The sequence below is a fragment of the Ranitomeya variabilis genome, chromosome 1, assembly GCF_051348905.1.
Source record: "Ranitomeya variabilis isolate aRanVar5 chromosome 1, aRanVar5.hap1, whole genome shotgun sequence".
NCBI classification, from domain to species: domain Eukaryota; kingdom Metazoa; phylum Chordata; class Amphibia; order Anura; family Dendrobatidae; genus Ranitomeya; species Ranitomeya variabilis.
This window is the reverse complement of record NC_135232.1, coordinates 133094059-133110252: the sequence shown is the minus strand read 5'-3', so window position 1 is coordinate 133110252 and position 16194 is coordinate 133094059. Positions and strand designations below refer to the sequence as shown.

Below are 16194 nucleotides of genomic sequence, written 5' to 3'. Positions count from 1 at the left end.
GGTTACCCCTTGGCCATGCACACATTTCGCGCTGCCCGTCTTCTGACATAATTTGCTGTCAGGCTGGCTGCGCCTGTGTGGGTGCGCTGTCCGAGATTCAGCCTCGCGGTGTCGTGTAATGTAATCCCACCGCGGGCCTGGGATCCGTGGCCATGCGCAGTGCATATCCTCGCCTCTCACTCCCCTCCCTACGGCTTCTTCAGACTGTGCGGTGTCACGGCCGTGGCATGCTATTAGGGATCAGCTGACACCGAACAGTCTTTAGAAGCCGTAGGGAGGGGAGTGAGAGGCGAGGATATGCACTGCGCATGGCCACGGATCCCAGGCCCGCGGTGGGATTACATTACACGACACCGCGAGGCTGAATCTCGGACAGCGCACCCACACAGGCGCAGCCAGCCTGACAGCAAATGATGTCAGAAGACGGGCAGCGCGAAATGTGTGCATGGCCAAGGGGTAACCTAACAGCGCAGGCTCCGGGACAGATTCAAACAACGCTGAGGAGGCGGCGCACGGTGCCAAGGGGGTAAAAATGACGGCTGTGCTGCGTCACATGACAAAGGAAAGTTCCACCTACCGGACGGTTGAACGCTGTGAGGGGACACATTTCATAAGTGTTAGGTTCAGCATCTGCAAGGAGCACCACGAAAAGAGGCACTTTTTCCCTTTGCATCATTACTGCTGCACAAGGTGGCTCCTTCAGTAACAAACGCCTGGGGGGGGGGGACAGGTTCCCTTAAATTTAACTTGTTGTGCCTGCGTGGCGGTCGCAGTACACGTTGCCGTATACACAGCAGGGGAACAGCTGGCGGTGCTGAACCCCACTAACACATTGGCGAGGTGTTTGGCTCTGTGCGTACAGCACTTCTGGACGGCAACTGGCGGTGTTGGAGCCCAGGGACAGGTGGAGGAGGAGGAGGTTGGAGGAGGTAGGAGGAGGTAGGAGGGATTGCCACACACACAGCAGGGGAACAGCTGACGTTACTGAACCCCAATAAGAGAGGAGCGACTGTTGACTGTGCGTACAGCACTTCTGGACGGCAACTGGCGGTGTTGGAGCCCAGGGACAGGTGGAGGAGGAGGAGGAGTTAGGAGGAGGTAGGAGGGATTGCCACACACACAGCAGGGGAACAGCTGACGTTAATGAACCCCAATAACAGAGGAGCGACTGTTGACTGTGCGTACAGCACTTCTGGACGGCAACTGGCGGTGTTGGAGCCCAGGGACAGGTGGAGGAGGAGGAGGTTGGAGGAGGTTGGAGGAGGTAGGAGGGATTGCCACACACACAGCAGGGGAACAGCTGACGTTACTGAACCCCAATAACAGAGGAGGGACTGTTGACTGTGCGTACAGCACTTCTGGACGGCAACTGGCGGTGTTGGAGCCCAGGGACAGGTGGACGAGGTTGGAGGAGGTTGGAGGAGGTAGGAGGGATTGCCACACACAGCAGGGGAACAGCTGACGTTACTGAACCCCAATAACAGAGGAGGGACTGTTTACTGTGCGTACAGCAGTTCTGGACGGCAACTGGCGGTGTTGGAGCCCAGGGACAGGTGGAGGAGGAGGAGGTTGGAGGAGGTAGGAGGAGGTAGGAGGGATTGCCACACACACAGCAGGGGAACAGCTGACGTTACTGAACCCCAATAACAGGAGCGACTGTTGACTGTGCGTACAGCACTTCTGGACGGCAACTGGCGGTGTTGGAGCCCAGGGACAGGTGGAGGAGGAGGAGGTTGGAGGAGGTAGGAGGGATTGCCACACACACAGCAGGGGAACAGCTGACGTTACTGAACCCCAATAACAGAGGAGCGACTGTTGACTGTGCGTACAGCACTTCTGGACGGCAACTGGCGGTGTTGGAGCCCAGGGACAGGTGGAAAAGCAGAGGAACACAATGTAGGCCGAAGCCTGAGAAAGTCGAAAGGGAACCTTTAACCCCCCCCCCAAGGCGTTTGTAGCTGAAAGAGCCAGCTTGTGCAGCACAAAAGATGCAAAAGGAAAAGGTGGCTCTTTTCATCATGCTCCTTGCAAACACAGAACTAAACACTTATAAAATGTGTCCCCTGCAACCGTAAAACCGTCCCGGAGGTGGGACTTTCCTTCGTAATGTGACGCAGCACAGCCGTCATTCCTACCCCCCCGGCGCCGCGCACTGGCTCCTCAGCGTTGTTTGATTCCGTCCCGGAGCCTGCACTGTTATGTTATCCCGTGGCCAGGCACACTTAGCGCTGCCCGTCTTCTGGCATCATTTGGTGTCAGGATGGCTGCGCCTGTGCGGCCGCGCTGGCAGAGAGCCCGCCTCGCAGTGTCTTCTGATTTAATCCCACTGGGGGCCTGGTATCCATGGACATGCGCAGTGCATATCCTCGCCTCTCACTCCCCTCCCTACGGCTTCTTAAGACTGTGCGGTGTCACGGCCGTGGCATGCTATTAGGGACCAGCTGACACCGAACAGTCTGAAGAAGCCATAGGGAGATGAGTGAGAGGTGGAGGTTCAGATATGCACTGCGCATGTCCATGGATCCCAGGCCCCCAGTGGGATTAAATCAGAAGACACTGCGAGGCGGGCTCTCTGCCAGCGCGGCCGCACAGGCGCAGCCATCCTGACACCAAATGATGCCAGAAGACGGGCAGCGCTAAGTATGCCTGGCCACGGGATAACATAACAGCGCAGGCTCCGGGACGGAATCAAACAACGCTGAGGAGCCGGTGCGCGGCGCCGGGGGGGTAGGAATGACGGCTGTGCTGCGTCACATTACGAAGGAAAGTCCCACCTCCGGGACGGTTTTACGGTTGCAGGGGACACATTTTATAAGTGTTAAGTTCTGCGTGTGCAAGGAGCTAAACAAAAATAGCTACCTTTTCCTTGTGCAGCATTACTGCTGCACAAGGTGGCTCTTTCAGCAACAAACGCCTTGGGGGGGGGGGGACAGATTCCCTTACATTTCAGTTGTTGTGTCAGCGTGGCGGTCGCATGACACATTGCCGGCTACACAGCTGGGGATCAGCTGACGTTACTGAAACCCAATAACACTGGGTCGTATGTTTTGACTGTGCAGACGGCACTTCTGAGCCTCAACTGGCGGTGTTGGAGCCCAGGAATTTAAGTTCAGGTGGTAGAAAGATGAACACAACAGGAGACCTGGATAACGTATACAGTGACCTAATTATTTAATCAGGAGGAGGAGTGGCAAATTCCTGCGAGATCCAGGCCTTGTTCATTTTCAGGAAAGTAAGCCGGTCAACGTTGTCGGAGGATAGTCGCATGTGACGGTCAGTTAGTACACCACCTGCAGCACTAAAGACACGTTCCGATAATACACTGGCCGCAGGGCAAGACAGCACCTCCAATGCATACTGGCTTAGCTCTGGCCATGTATCCAGCTTTGAGACCCAAAACTTGAAAGGGGAAGAGCCGTCTGGGAGTACAGCAAGAGGGCAAGACATGTAGTCTGTCACCATCTGACGGAACCGTTGCCTCCTGCTGACTGGAGCCGTCTGTGATGGTGTAGACTTTTGTGGGGGGCACAGAAAACTGTGCCACAGTTGGGCCATACTGGTCTTGCCTTGGGCAGAGGCACTGCTTCTGCTCCCTCTTTGTGCAGAGCCTCCACCACTGCCTGGACGCACTGAGCTGCTTTGTAATGCACTAGCAGCACTTCTCTCAGTTGGAATGGAGAAGATGATGGAATTCACCAGTGTGTCTTGGTACTCCCGCATTTTTCGCTCCCGGTTCAACGGTGTGATGAGGCTTTCTACGTTGTCCCGGTAGCGAGGATCGAGGAGGGTGAACACCCAATAATCAGACATGTTGAGAATGTGGGCGATGCGGCGGTCGTTTCTCAGGCACTGCAGCATGTAATCCACCATGTGCTGCAGACTGCCAACTGCCCAAGAAACGCTGTCCCCTGCTGGAGGCGTGATCTCTGCCTGCTCGTCATCACCCCACCCTCGCTGTACACACTGAGTACTGGACAATTCGGTAACTCCCTCCTCTGGACGGACGTCTTCCTCCTCCATTGACTCCTCCTCATCCTCCTCACAAACTGTCCCCTGCCTACGCGTTTGTGAGGAACCACGTGGCGCTGACTGTCCAGAAGATGATGGAAATGGTGAATCCTCATCCTCCACCTCTTCCACAACATCATCCCTTAGCGCTTGCAGTGATTTTTCAAGCAGGCAGATAAGGGGGACAGTCATGCTGACTAGTGCATCATCTGCACTCGCCATCCGCGTGGAATAATCAAAGGGACGCAAAACCTGGCAGACGTCATTCATAGTGGCCCACTCTTTGGTTGTGAAGTCTGTACGGCGCTGACTGCGACTTCTTTGCGCCTGAAGCAGCTGGTACTCCATTACAGCTTGCTGCTGCTCACACAACCGCTCCAACATATGTAACGTGGAATTCCACCTGGTAGGTAGGTCACATATGATGCGATGTTCCGGCAGGCGGTGTCGGCGCTGCAGAGCCGCAATGCGCGCTTTTGCCGTGCTGGAACGCCGCAAGTGAGCACACTCTAGGCGGACCTTGTGCAGCAGTGCATCAAGATCCGGATAGTCCCTCAAAAAGCTCTGCACGACCAAATTGAGCACATGTGCCAGACATGGGATGTGAGTGAGGTTGCCGAGGCCCAGAGCTGCCACCAGATTTCGGCCATTATCACACACTACCATGCCTGGCTGGAGATTCGCTGGCACAAACCACACATCGCTCTCCTGCTTGATGGCATTCCAGAGCTCCTGCGCTGTGTGGCTACGATTCCCCCAAAAAATTAATTTCAAGACGGCCTGTTGACGTTTGGCCACGGCTGTGCTCATGTCGGTCGTAACAGGTACACGTTCATCACGGGTCCATGTGGAGGTGGACTGTGACGGCTCCTGCAGCGATGATTCTGAGGAACTGGTGTAAGAGGAGGAGTCAATGCGTACAGAATGGATTCCTGCAATCCTTGGAGTGGGCAGGACACGTCCTGCGCCACTCGCACGGTCTGTACCCGGCTCAACGACATTAACCCAATGGGCAGTGAGGGAAAGGTATCGCCCCTGTCCATGTTGACTGGTCCACGCATCGGTGGTGAGGTGGACCTTGCTACTGACGGCGTTCAGTAGCGCGTGTTTTATGTGTCCCTCCACATGCTTGTGCAGGGCGCAGGGACGGCTTGCCTGCTGAAGTAAAAGCGGCTGGGCACATTGTACTGTGGGACTGCCAATGACATCAAGTCACGGAAGCTGTCAGTCTCCACCAGCCTGAATGACAGCATTTCCAGTGACAAGTTTGGCAATGCCTGCAGTCAGAGCCTGTGCTCGTGGGTGGTTTGACGAGAAAGGCCGCCTTTTCTCCCATGCCTGTACTACCGATGGCTGTAGACTGGGCTGGGAGTGTGTGGATGACTTGGAAAGTGGTGCTACGGGTGGAATTACAGCGGGTCTCTGGACAACAGGGCCAGAGGTTCTTCCACGGCGATCCTGGGAGGAAGCCGAACCAGCTGCGTGTGAGCTAGAGGAAGAGGCAACACGAGCTGAAGAGGTGGTAGCTGCCGCTGTTGGTTGGCCTACCTCTTCAGTGTGTTTTTCTAACTCCGCCGGGTGCCTGTTGCGCACATGTTTCCACATGTTGGAGGTATTGAGGTTGCTGACATTTCGACCTCTTTTGACTTTTTGATGATACACCTTGCATCTGACATAGCAAATGTCATCTGCAACTGTGTCAAAAAAGGACCAGGCACTGCAAGTCTTGGGAGCGCCCTTTTTGGCTTTTGGAAGAGACATGCTCCTAACGGGTGCCAAAGCGGAGGCTGCAGGATCCGCAGTCTTCCCCCTCCCTCTCCCTCTTTGGGCCGTACGGGGAATCTCTTCCTCAGAGCTGCTCCCACCACCTTCCTGTCCCTCACGCCAAGATGGGTCGAGGACCTCATCATCTACACTACCCTCTGCCCCCAACTGCTCCTCCTGGGTAGTCTCAGCAGCAGAGCACGCACCAGTAAGTGGCACCTGAGTGTCATCATCAGCTGATGCGGCCTGCGATGTGGTGACCGGAGCCACTGGCCCACCCGCCTCTTCAGAGGAAGACAGAAAAAGCTGTTGGGCATCACTGCACCCTGCCTCTTCTTCCATTTCTCCAATGCTGCTTGGCTGGCCCCCTGTTTCCAAGCCAAGAGATTCAGAGAACAGAAGTAGAGACGGCTCCTGTCCTGGGCTCTCTGTCTGCCTGGGCAATTTGGCAGGTGGTGAAGAGACAGATGGCTGCTCTCCAGTGCTCTGTGTCTGAGAGGATGTGGCACTAATGGAAGTTGATGCATTAGCTGCCATCCATCCGACAACAGCTTCAATTTGTTCTTCACGCAGCAGCGGTGTACGGCGCTCTGACACAAAGCTGCGCATGAATGACTGTTGCCTGGTGAAAGTGGGTGCTGATGAGTCACCGGTGCCCGCAGCAGGCACAGAATCCCCACGTCCCCTCCCTGCTCCGCGACGGCTCCCACGCCCACGTGCCTTACTCACTGCCTTCTTCATCTTGGTTGACTGATAAAGATAAGCAGAAAAGTACTAACGGATTTGTGTGCTTATTCCTGAGCAACTCCTCCTAACAGGTATAAGAAACAATAATTTTCTAAAGTGTGGACTAGACTTTAATATGAGCTAATGTGGCCTACACAAATGTAAAGTGGTGTAACTGGTGTGTTTGGTGAACTTTATTATTTATTTCTTTTTTGGGGGCTGAACTGACAACAGATAGAGCTGCAGTCACACGGAGACCGTGCAGACAGACGTAAACGGCGCTGCAAGGCCCAAAAACCCTCCTCTACTTTATCCTATGTAGTGTTTTTCCACAAATTAGCTGGAGACGGGTGGAAAGACACTAATAGGATTTTTTTAAATAAATTAGCAGCAGACTACACTACTTGAAAAAAAAAAGAAAATTGATTTGGCGGTATGACGCAGTGAACAACCCTGAGCTGGAGACAACCAGGCTATGGCTGCTCACAGACTACAGGGCGAGCTGCAATCACACGGAGACCGTGCAGACAGCCGTAAACGGTGCTGCAAGGCCCAAAAACCCTCCTCTACTTTATCCTGTGTAGTGTTTTTCCACAAATTAGCTGGAGACGGGTGGAAAGACACTAATAGGATTTTTTTAAATAAATTAGCAGAAGACTACACTACTTGAAAAAAAATGAAAATTGATTTGGCGGTATGACGCAGTGAACAACCCTGAGCTGGAGACAACCAGGCTATGGCTGCTCACAGACTACAGGGCGAGCTGCAATCACACGGAGACCGTGTAGACAGCCGTAAACGGCGCTGCAAGGCCCAAAAACCCTCCTCTACTTTATCCTATGTAGTGTTTTTCCACAAATTAGCTGGAGACGGGTGGAAAGACACTAATAGGATTTTTTTAAATAAATTAGCAGAAGACTACACTACTTGAAAAAAAATGAAAATTGATTTGGCGGTATGACGCAGTGAACAACCCTGAGCTGGAGACAACCAGGCTATGGCTGCTCACAGACTACAGGGCGAGCTGCAGTCACACGGAGACCGTGCAGACAGCCGTAAACGGCGCTGCAAGGCCCAAAAACCCTCCTCTACTTTATCCTATGTAGTGTTTTTCCACAAATTAGCTGGAGACGGGTGGAAAGACACTAATAGGATTTTTTTGAATAAATTAGCAGCAGACTACACTACTTGAAAAAAAAAAAAAAAAAGAACAGTATGAGGCAATGAACCACCCTCCCTGAACTGAATACAACCAGCTATGGATGGCCTATGTGGCTGCACTCAGACTAGAGAGTGGGCTGCACTCACACACACACACACACAGACCTTGCAGATCGCTGTGAAAACAGCGCTACAAGGCAAAAGCAAGGTGAATAGTAGGTGAACACAGCGGTTGCTAAATTAGCCTTTGGAAAGCACAAAGAAGCAAATCGCTATCTCTAAACTGTCCCTCAGTCAGCAAACAGCGTCCTGTCACTAACTGAATTCACAGCAGAGTGAGCGCAAAATGGCGCCAGCGACTTTTAAACTGCAGCATGACATCATTTCAGCAGCCAATCACAGCCTTGCCAGTAGTTTCATGCCCTCCATGCTAAACAGGATGTGCCCACACTTGGAATCATTCTCATTGGCTGAATTTCTGCATTTTGAATCTTGGAACTTCCGATTCCGGTATCCGATACGCGGCAAGTATCGGAATCCCGGTATCGGAATTCCGATACCGCAAGTATCGGCCGATACCCGATACTTGCGGTATCGGAATGCTCAACACTACCGGTAAGTAATCCGGCTTTTTACCACTAAAATGTTTTAGCCCCAAGTTTTTAATTTTTCACAGGACTAATAGGTTATTTTCTTTTACAACAAACTGAGGTCCATTTATTCCTGAGTGCACCAATATCCTACATGTAATCAGGAATTATTTTTCAGGCACAGTGCAAAGCTCAGAAGGCAAGGAGCGCCAGATGTTACTGTTATAATTTGCAGGTGCCATAATCCACTGGGAGAGCCCATGAGGTGCCAGAACAGCAGAACCCCGCCCCATAAGTGACCCCATTTTACAAACTACACCTCTCACTTAACTCATGTAGGAGTGCTGTGATCATATTGACACCACAGGCATGTCATAGAATTTTATACCATTGGGCAGTGAAGAAAAAATAACTACATTTTTACCACCAAAATTTTGTTTTAGCCCCAGATTGTACATTTTCACACAAGTGGGTAAATATGGCACCAAAATTTGTCCCACAACTTCTACTGAATGTGGCATTACCCCATATGTAGCTGTACAGTACTGCTTAGCTATATGGAGAGACTCGGGAGGAACGGAGCGCTATTTGCCTCCTGGAGCGCAGAGTTTCCTAGAATAGTTTGCGGATTCCATATACAGAGCCCCTAATTGCTAGAAAAGCAAAATCCCCCCCTAAAGTGACCCCATTTTGGAAATTATACCCCTTTTGGAATTTATAGTTTTAGTAACGATTTTGACTGGGTGTTTTCCAGAAACAAGCAGCAATGAATGTTGCAGAGTGAAAATTGCAAACTGCCGTTGTAGCGACCAATACGCTGCAGTGACCAGTGCTTTGCAGTCACCAGTACTTTATCCCCAGCCCGTGCTTCTGGAAACATGCACCCGTAATTTAGGCGGGCTCTCATCGCTCGAGAAATGTCAAGCGTGTGAACGCTATATGTTGTTTAGGTACACTGTGGGGCTCAGAAGGGATGGGAGGGGGCATTTGAATTTAGGAACTCAGAATTTGCTGAATTTCTTTTGAGGGGGCGAGGAGCCATTTATCTTTTCCAGAGCCATTGTACACCAGTAACGTGGAAGCCCCCTATATTTAACATATGACAGACCTGAGTGGGGACTTGCTTTTTTTTGTGGATTGACTTGAAACTTTAATTGGGAGCATTCTACATAACGTTTGGGATCACATTTATCCGGCGGTCTACGCTGAGCACTTTCTTTGGGCTTGGGCCTTCACTATAATGAGGCAGCAGAGTTACTGTGGCAGACTGCACTTTTATGCAGTCCTAAAAAGACGGACACCGCCGTATCACAGGTCTTATGGTGACCACAGTGCCATCTTCCTCATAGGGAATCTTCCGCTGGGGGTTCCGTCTGAATCGCGCATTTCAGAGATTTACAGGGAAACCCCTGTTTTAAGCACTCAGCGTAGAGCACAGGATAAATGTGCGCCGAGCCTTACTTGATTCTTTGGGAGGCAGAATGTACAAAACAGCAGGTGAAGAATTGGTTTTATTTTTTACACCATTCCTCATGCATTAAGTGATTAGCTGACTTTATTCTTTGGGTCGGTGCGATTACAGCGATACCAGATTTGTTGAAAAATAGCAAAGAAAAGATATTTGACATCTGTGACATGCCTGTCTTAGGTGATTTTGGTATGCTGTGAACATTTTAGCATTTTTAGCCCTATTCCCTGTTTTGTTACCAATAAAGATTTACTATTAGTTATTTCTGATGGGCTTTATGACTGTTTTTCTTTTTTTTTGTTGCTATTTTTCAATGTTGTTCTTTGCAGTTGGCCCGTATTATAGTCCAACAAACTATTTGTGGAATTATTTAAATTATTCTATGTATGGTACTGGTGGAGGGTTCTTCCATTGCTTCCCACTTTAGTATGCTTGTCTACTTTATTATTTGATACCAGATTTATATCGTTTTTTTTAGTGTTTGGCTGCTGTCACACTAAAAGACCCTTTTATTGCTATCATTTTTCCATATTACAGCCCACAGAGTCATGTGAGGGCTTGTTTTTTGCGGAACGATTTGAGGTTTGAGGTTTTTATTGGTAGTGGTACCATTTTCAGGAGCATGACATTTTTTTGATCGCTTTCTATTCCGATTTTTGGGAGGCAGAATGAACAAAAACCAGCAAATCACCATTTTATTTTTTTTTTATGGGGGTTGTTATGTCGTTCCTCTTGTGGTAACATTGATAAGGCAACTTTATTCTTTGGGTCATTACCATTACTGGGGTACCAAAGTTATATTTTTTTTTTTATGTTTTGGCATTTTAACACAATAATAGCTATTTTATAGAAAAATACATATTTTTTTTAACCCCTTACTGACCTCGGACGGGATAGTACGTCCGAGGTCAGCTCCCCTGCTTTGATGCAGGGCTCCGCGGTGAGCCCGCATCAAAGCCGGGACATGTCAGCTGTTTTGAACAGCTGACATGTGCCCGCAATAGGCGCGGGCAGAATCGCAATCTGCCCGCGCCTATTAACTAGTTAAATGCCGCTGTCAAACGCAGACAGCGGCATTTAACTACCGCATCCGGCTGGGCGGCCGGATATGAGCGCATCGCCGACTCCCGTCACATGATCGGAGGTCGGCGATGCTTCGCCATTGTAACCATAGAGGTCCTTGAGACCTCTATGGTTACTGATCTCCGGCAGCTGTGAGCGCCACCCTGTGGGCGGCGCTCACAGCACACCTGATTTTCTGCTACATAGCAGCGAACAGCAGATCGCTGCTATGTAGCAGAGGCGATCGTGCTGTGCCTGCTTCTAGCCTCCCATGGAGGCTATTGAAGCATGGCAAAAGTAAAAAAAAAAGTTAAAAAAAAGTGAAAAAAATAAAAAAAACATTAAAAGTTTAAATCACCCCCCTTTCGCCTCAATCAAAATAAATCAATAAAAAAAAATCAAACCTACACATATTTGGTATCGCCGCGTTCAGAATCGCCCGATCTATCAATAAAAAAAAGCATTAACCTGATCGCTAAACGGCGTAACGAGAAAAAAATTTGAAACGCCAGAATTACGTTTTTTGGGTCGCCGCGACATTGCATTAAAATGCTATAACGGGCGATCAAAAGAACGTATCTGCACCAAAATGCTATCATTAAAAACGCCAGCTCGGCACGCAAAAAATAAGCCCTCAGCCGACCCCAGATCATGAAAAAGACGCTACGAGTATCGGAAAATGGCACAATTTTTTTTTTTTTTTTTTTTTTTTTAGCGAAGTTTGGAATTTTTTTTCACCACTTAGATAAAAAAAAATGACCTAGTCATGTTAGGTGTCTATGAACTCGTACTGACCTGAAGAATCATAATGGCAGGTCAGTTTTAGCATTGTGAACCTAGCAAAAAAGCCAAACAAAAAACAAGTGTGGGACTGCACTTTTTTTGCAATTTCACTGCACTTGGATTTTTTTTCCCGTTTTCTAGTACACGACATGGTAAAACCAATGATGTCGTTCAAAAGTACAACTCGTTCCGCAAAAAATAAGCCCTCACATGGCCAAATTGACAGAAAAATAAAAAAGTTATGGCTCTGGGAAGGAGGGGAGTGAAAAACGAACACGGAAAAACGAAAAATCCCAAGGTCATGAAGGGGTTAATATTTGTACAAATGTTTTAATTTTTTTTTTTTAACTCTTGTAAAAAAAATTTTTTTACTTTGTCCCACTATAGGACTTTCATTTTTTGCAGGCTGATTGCTTGTATAGCATGGGGATGCAGAAGCATGCCTATGCTATGCAAACTGTCATAGCTGCACTGACAGGGTTAGTTGCTGATCATTCTCTGAGCATGATCAAGCAACTTTCCTTGCTCTGGTGACTTGGATGTTGTCATGACAACATCGGGTCACCACAGCAACGACCGGGACTCCACATGACGACGCAAGGTCTCTGATCCTAGGGCAGAGGGGCTGTCAACCCTCTGCCTGCTCCTAAAATGCTGCGATCGAGTTTTAACGCTGCATGTAGGGGGTTAAAGCGCTGGGACTTCTCCTGGCACTTAATGCCGGGTGTCAACTGTCAGAATCAGCTGACACCCGGCAACGATAGCAATCGTTGAGATGTATCCATACGTCCCAGATCACAGGGATGTATGGATATGTCTCAGGTGGGAAAGGGGTTAATATTAGTGTTAAGCAGAATTAATTTCAGCCTATTGGTTTGGCCCTCCACAACAGTCACGGACTCTCATGTGGCCCCTCGGGAAAATTAAATGCCAACCCCTGTCGTATAGTACACTCTGAGAATCTGCTGTATGCATCACATAAGAGATATTAAGACTGCTGTCTGTACATTACATAGGAAACAATGAGACTGCTGTATACACATCAGGAAAAAGCAGTTCTCTGTCTGCCATTAGACAGGAGCAAGAGCAATATAGTGAGACTTTTGCATCATGGAAGATGCAGGCTATATTAGGTGAACTGTATCAGAGGAGAAGAATGAACATGGGTGTAGCATGGGGAGAAGGGGATGGGGTGAGAGGCACACTGGCAGTTGCCTTGTGTGCCATAGTTTGTGAGGCAGCTCCCACTCAGTGGTGCAGTAAGTGCCTGCCTGGCGGCCAGCTCGGTGGATCAGTAATGCAGCCAGAGGCTGTTTTGGCATCTTGGACATAGCTGCTGCGCCAATGTTTCCCATGCAGCCGAGTTTGCCATCTGCTGCACTCTGCATAAGCAGCAACCGAGATGACAAAGGTTTCCGTATGATGTGAGCTTTGTCATCCCAGTTTCTGTCTTTGCAGAACATCTCAGCTGATTACAAACACCTCTTGGCTACTGCTTTCTGCATAGGCAGAAACCGTGATTACAGACTGTACAGTGTTCTCCCACAGCTCACTTAATCTTTCCAACCCTATCCAAGGTTAGGGCTAGGACTTGTTAGGGCAATAAAATTGTTACATAGGAAAAAAACATGAAAGTATCATAAATACATAATAGAAAGTAAATATAACCTTGTATAACTTTTTGGTTTTAATTTTTTATATCGGATTATAGCAAACAGCAGAAAATACACTGTCAAAGGGCAATCTAATTACAGCAATATTTCCTTAAAGTACAACACACATGCTTGGGGCATCAGGGTTTAATACTGGACTGGTGGAAGTAATTGAGGGAGCGCTAACTGTCCGCTGTTTAGGAGAGCACAAACTACTTATATTACAGTGGGTGCTGGCAGCACCCGCTATAGCTCTGAGAAGGAACCAAGGAGACGGACATCGCAGTAATACAAGTATACACAAAACATACTCGGAAACCCCCACATAATTCGCTAATAATGGCCTATGCTGCACTATATAGGTAAAAATGCAGAGGGCTTCTGTGTGTTCTGTTTAGTCTGTTAAGCAATTTCTCCTCCTATTCTGCTCTAGTAACAGACTTGATATTGGACCGCGATCCCCAGGAGGAGATGATGAAAGCCTTTAAGCTGTTTGATGATGATGATTCAGGAAGAATAAGCATGAGAAACCTCCGGCGAGTTGCTAGAGAACTTGGAGAGAACATGTCGGATGAAGAACTACGAGCTATGATTGAGGAGTTTGACAAAGATGGTGATGGTGAAAGTAAGTGTCATGGAAGTTGCACTCTTTGTCAGTAATATTGCTCATTTTTGGGGACTGGCTCCACAGGAGGGAGAAGAGCGGCTGCCAGAAACGTCCTGGGTGGTTTATCTCCAGCGCAGACAAGGAGAAGCTAAACCAGAAATCACAGCGATCTGATCCTCCAACATTTCAGGTTGTTGCCAGCAGACCTGTATGTGACCGGTGCGGTTGGTGCTGTAGTTGAGGTGAATCCACTATGGCAGCCATCTCAATGCTTGTAGTAGTACATGGCATAGTTAGCGCTTTTTCCTGTCTCTGTGGGTTTGTACGTATCACAGTTGTCCTGGCGGGATGACTTCTCCCGGGGCTACGAGCCCACAGTGTGTGCATAGTCTGTGCTCACAAAGCTAAACAATAACAAGAGATTAGCCTGAGTTTGTTTTAGACCTCCTTAACCCCTTAACGACCGCCGATACGCCTTTTAACGGCACTGTGGAAAAAGTGTATAGCCCCCCAGAGTCGCATTTTCTTTGGGGTCTCGGCTGCCAGGGGTAGCCAAGACCCCAGAGAACATGATTCGGGTCGGTTTTTACTGACCCCGGGGTTGCGATCGCCGTTCTTAACCGTATAACGGCGACCACAAAAAAAAGCGCAATTTACCATTTCATTTCTCTTTCCTCTGATGTGATCACAGATGTATTCTTAGTATCAGCCTCCAGGTGGCAGCATAGCATATCACTTATGGTTTCTGTCTCCTAATGACGGCTATGAGAAAGAGATTTTACGGTGACTAACAAAAATCCTCTCAGTTCTTCCACCCTTTTGCCTTTTGACAATGGGTGTGAGGTGCAGAGTATTATGAATAGATGATATCTTATTACGGTAAATTGATTCCATAACGACTAGATCTCAATGTATCTAGTATTGTTTGTTAGTATTTGTATGGTGTTTGTCACATTTTTACAGGAAAAATGCTGTGGCCAGATATTGATTATGAGTAGAGATGGACGGATCCCTGGATGTTTGGGTCTCGTGGGTTTGGCTGAACAGTTTAAAAAAAAAAAAAAAAGTTCAGTTTCGGGTACCAGAACAGTACACGGACCTGAACCCGTATCCAATTCACTTGACTGGGAGGCCTGAACATCCAGTGTTTGCCACGCTGTCATGTGCATCACAGCGTGGCAAACACTGCCTCTGATCAGTGGTAAAGTCCTTATCGCCGGTCAGACAGCTGCGGTTCCCACACTGTCAAATGACAGTGTGAGCCCGCTGCTTTGATTGGAGGTAAAAAGTTTATCTCTGGTCACTGGCGTCGGCTGATGGGACTACTGCTCCCATCAGCCTACGCCTGCTGCCGCTAATACCAGTGAGAGCAGGTGGTGGCTGATGGGAGCATTCATCAGGCGGCACCTGCGCTCTATATAAATATTGAAAGAATTAATGATGTCGTTCAAAAGTACAACTTGTTTCGCAAAAAATAAGCCCTCACATGGCCATATTGACGAAAAAAAAAAAAAGTTATGGCTCTGGGAAGGAGAGGAGCAAAAAACGAACACGGAAAAACTGAAAATCCCAAGGTCATGAAGGGGTTAAAGTAATGAATATGCGCTCCGCCTATGGTAGTGGAGTCGCGTCCATATTCATTACTTTAATGAGCGGTACCACGTGACCACTCAACACAGGAAGAGCTGCGGGCTCCGGAGAAGCAGGGACATGCAGAGACGTGCCAAGAGCAGGTGAGTATGATCTGACAGCTGCTGCTCCACCTCCCCCGCCGACCCCCTGGGACAATGAGTCGAGTATAAGCTGAGAGGGTTACTTTCAGCCTAAAAAAATGGGCTGAAAATCTCAGCTTATACTCGAGTATATACATACGGTAAGTGAGTAAAGTAAATAAAAATAAATAAATAAATATGGGCTTTTTGCACACATTTCCCATAGGCCCAATATTGGTTTACACCTTCAGAGGTAAAATACATCATATTTAATCTGGTAAATCTCAGATTGATACAATTTCTTTAACTACTAGAATTTACTTTAACCCCTTCACGACCTTTGACGCATACGCTGCGTCATGAAAGTCGGTGCCAATGCGACCTATGACGCAGCGTATGCGTCATGGAATGATCGCGTCCCTGCAGATCGGGTGAAAGGGTTAACTCCGATTTTACCCGATCTGCAGAGACAGGGGGAGTGGTGCTTCAGCCCAGGGGGGGTGGCTTCACCCCCCCCCCGTGGCTACGATCGCTCTGATTGGCTGTTGAAAGTGAAACTGCCAATCAGAGCGATTTGTAATATTTCACCTAAAAAACTGGTGAAATATTACAATCCAGCCATGGCCGATGCTGCAATATCATCGGCCATGGCTGGAAATAC

At 48.6% G+C, this 16194-nt stretch overlaps 1 protein-coding gene across 1 annotated transcript in view; it reads left to right on the top strand.

Moving 5' to 3' along the window:
* The window catches only part of CETN3 (centrin 3), a 46014-nt gene that overhangs the window by 23181 nt on the left and 6639 nt on the right, over window positions 1-16194 (top strand). The window contains exon 4 of the mRNA XM_077288950.1: window positions 13648-13839. Within this exon, the coding sequence (XP_077145065.1) occupies window positions 13648-13839 (192 nt within the window). The remainder of the gene's footprint in view (window positions 1-13647; window positions 13840-16194) is intronic.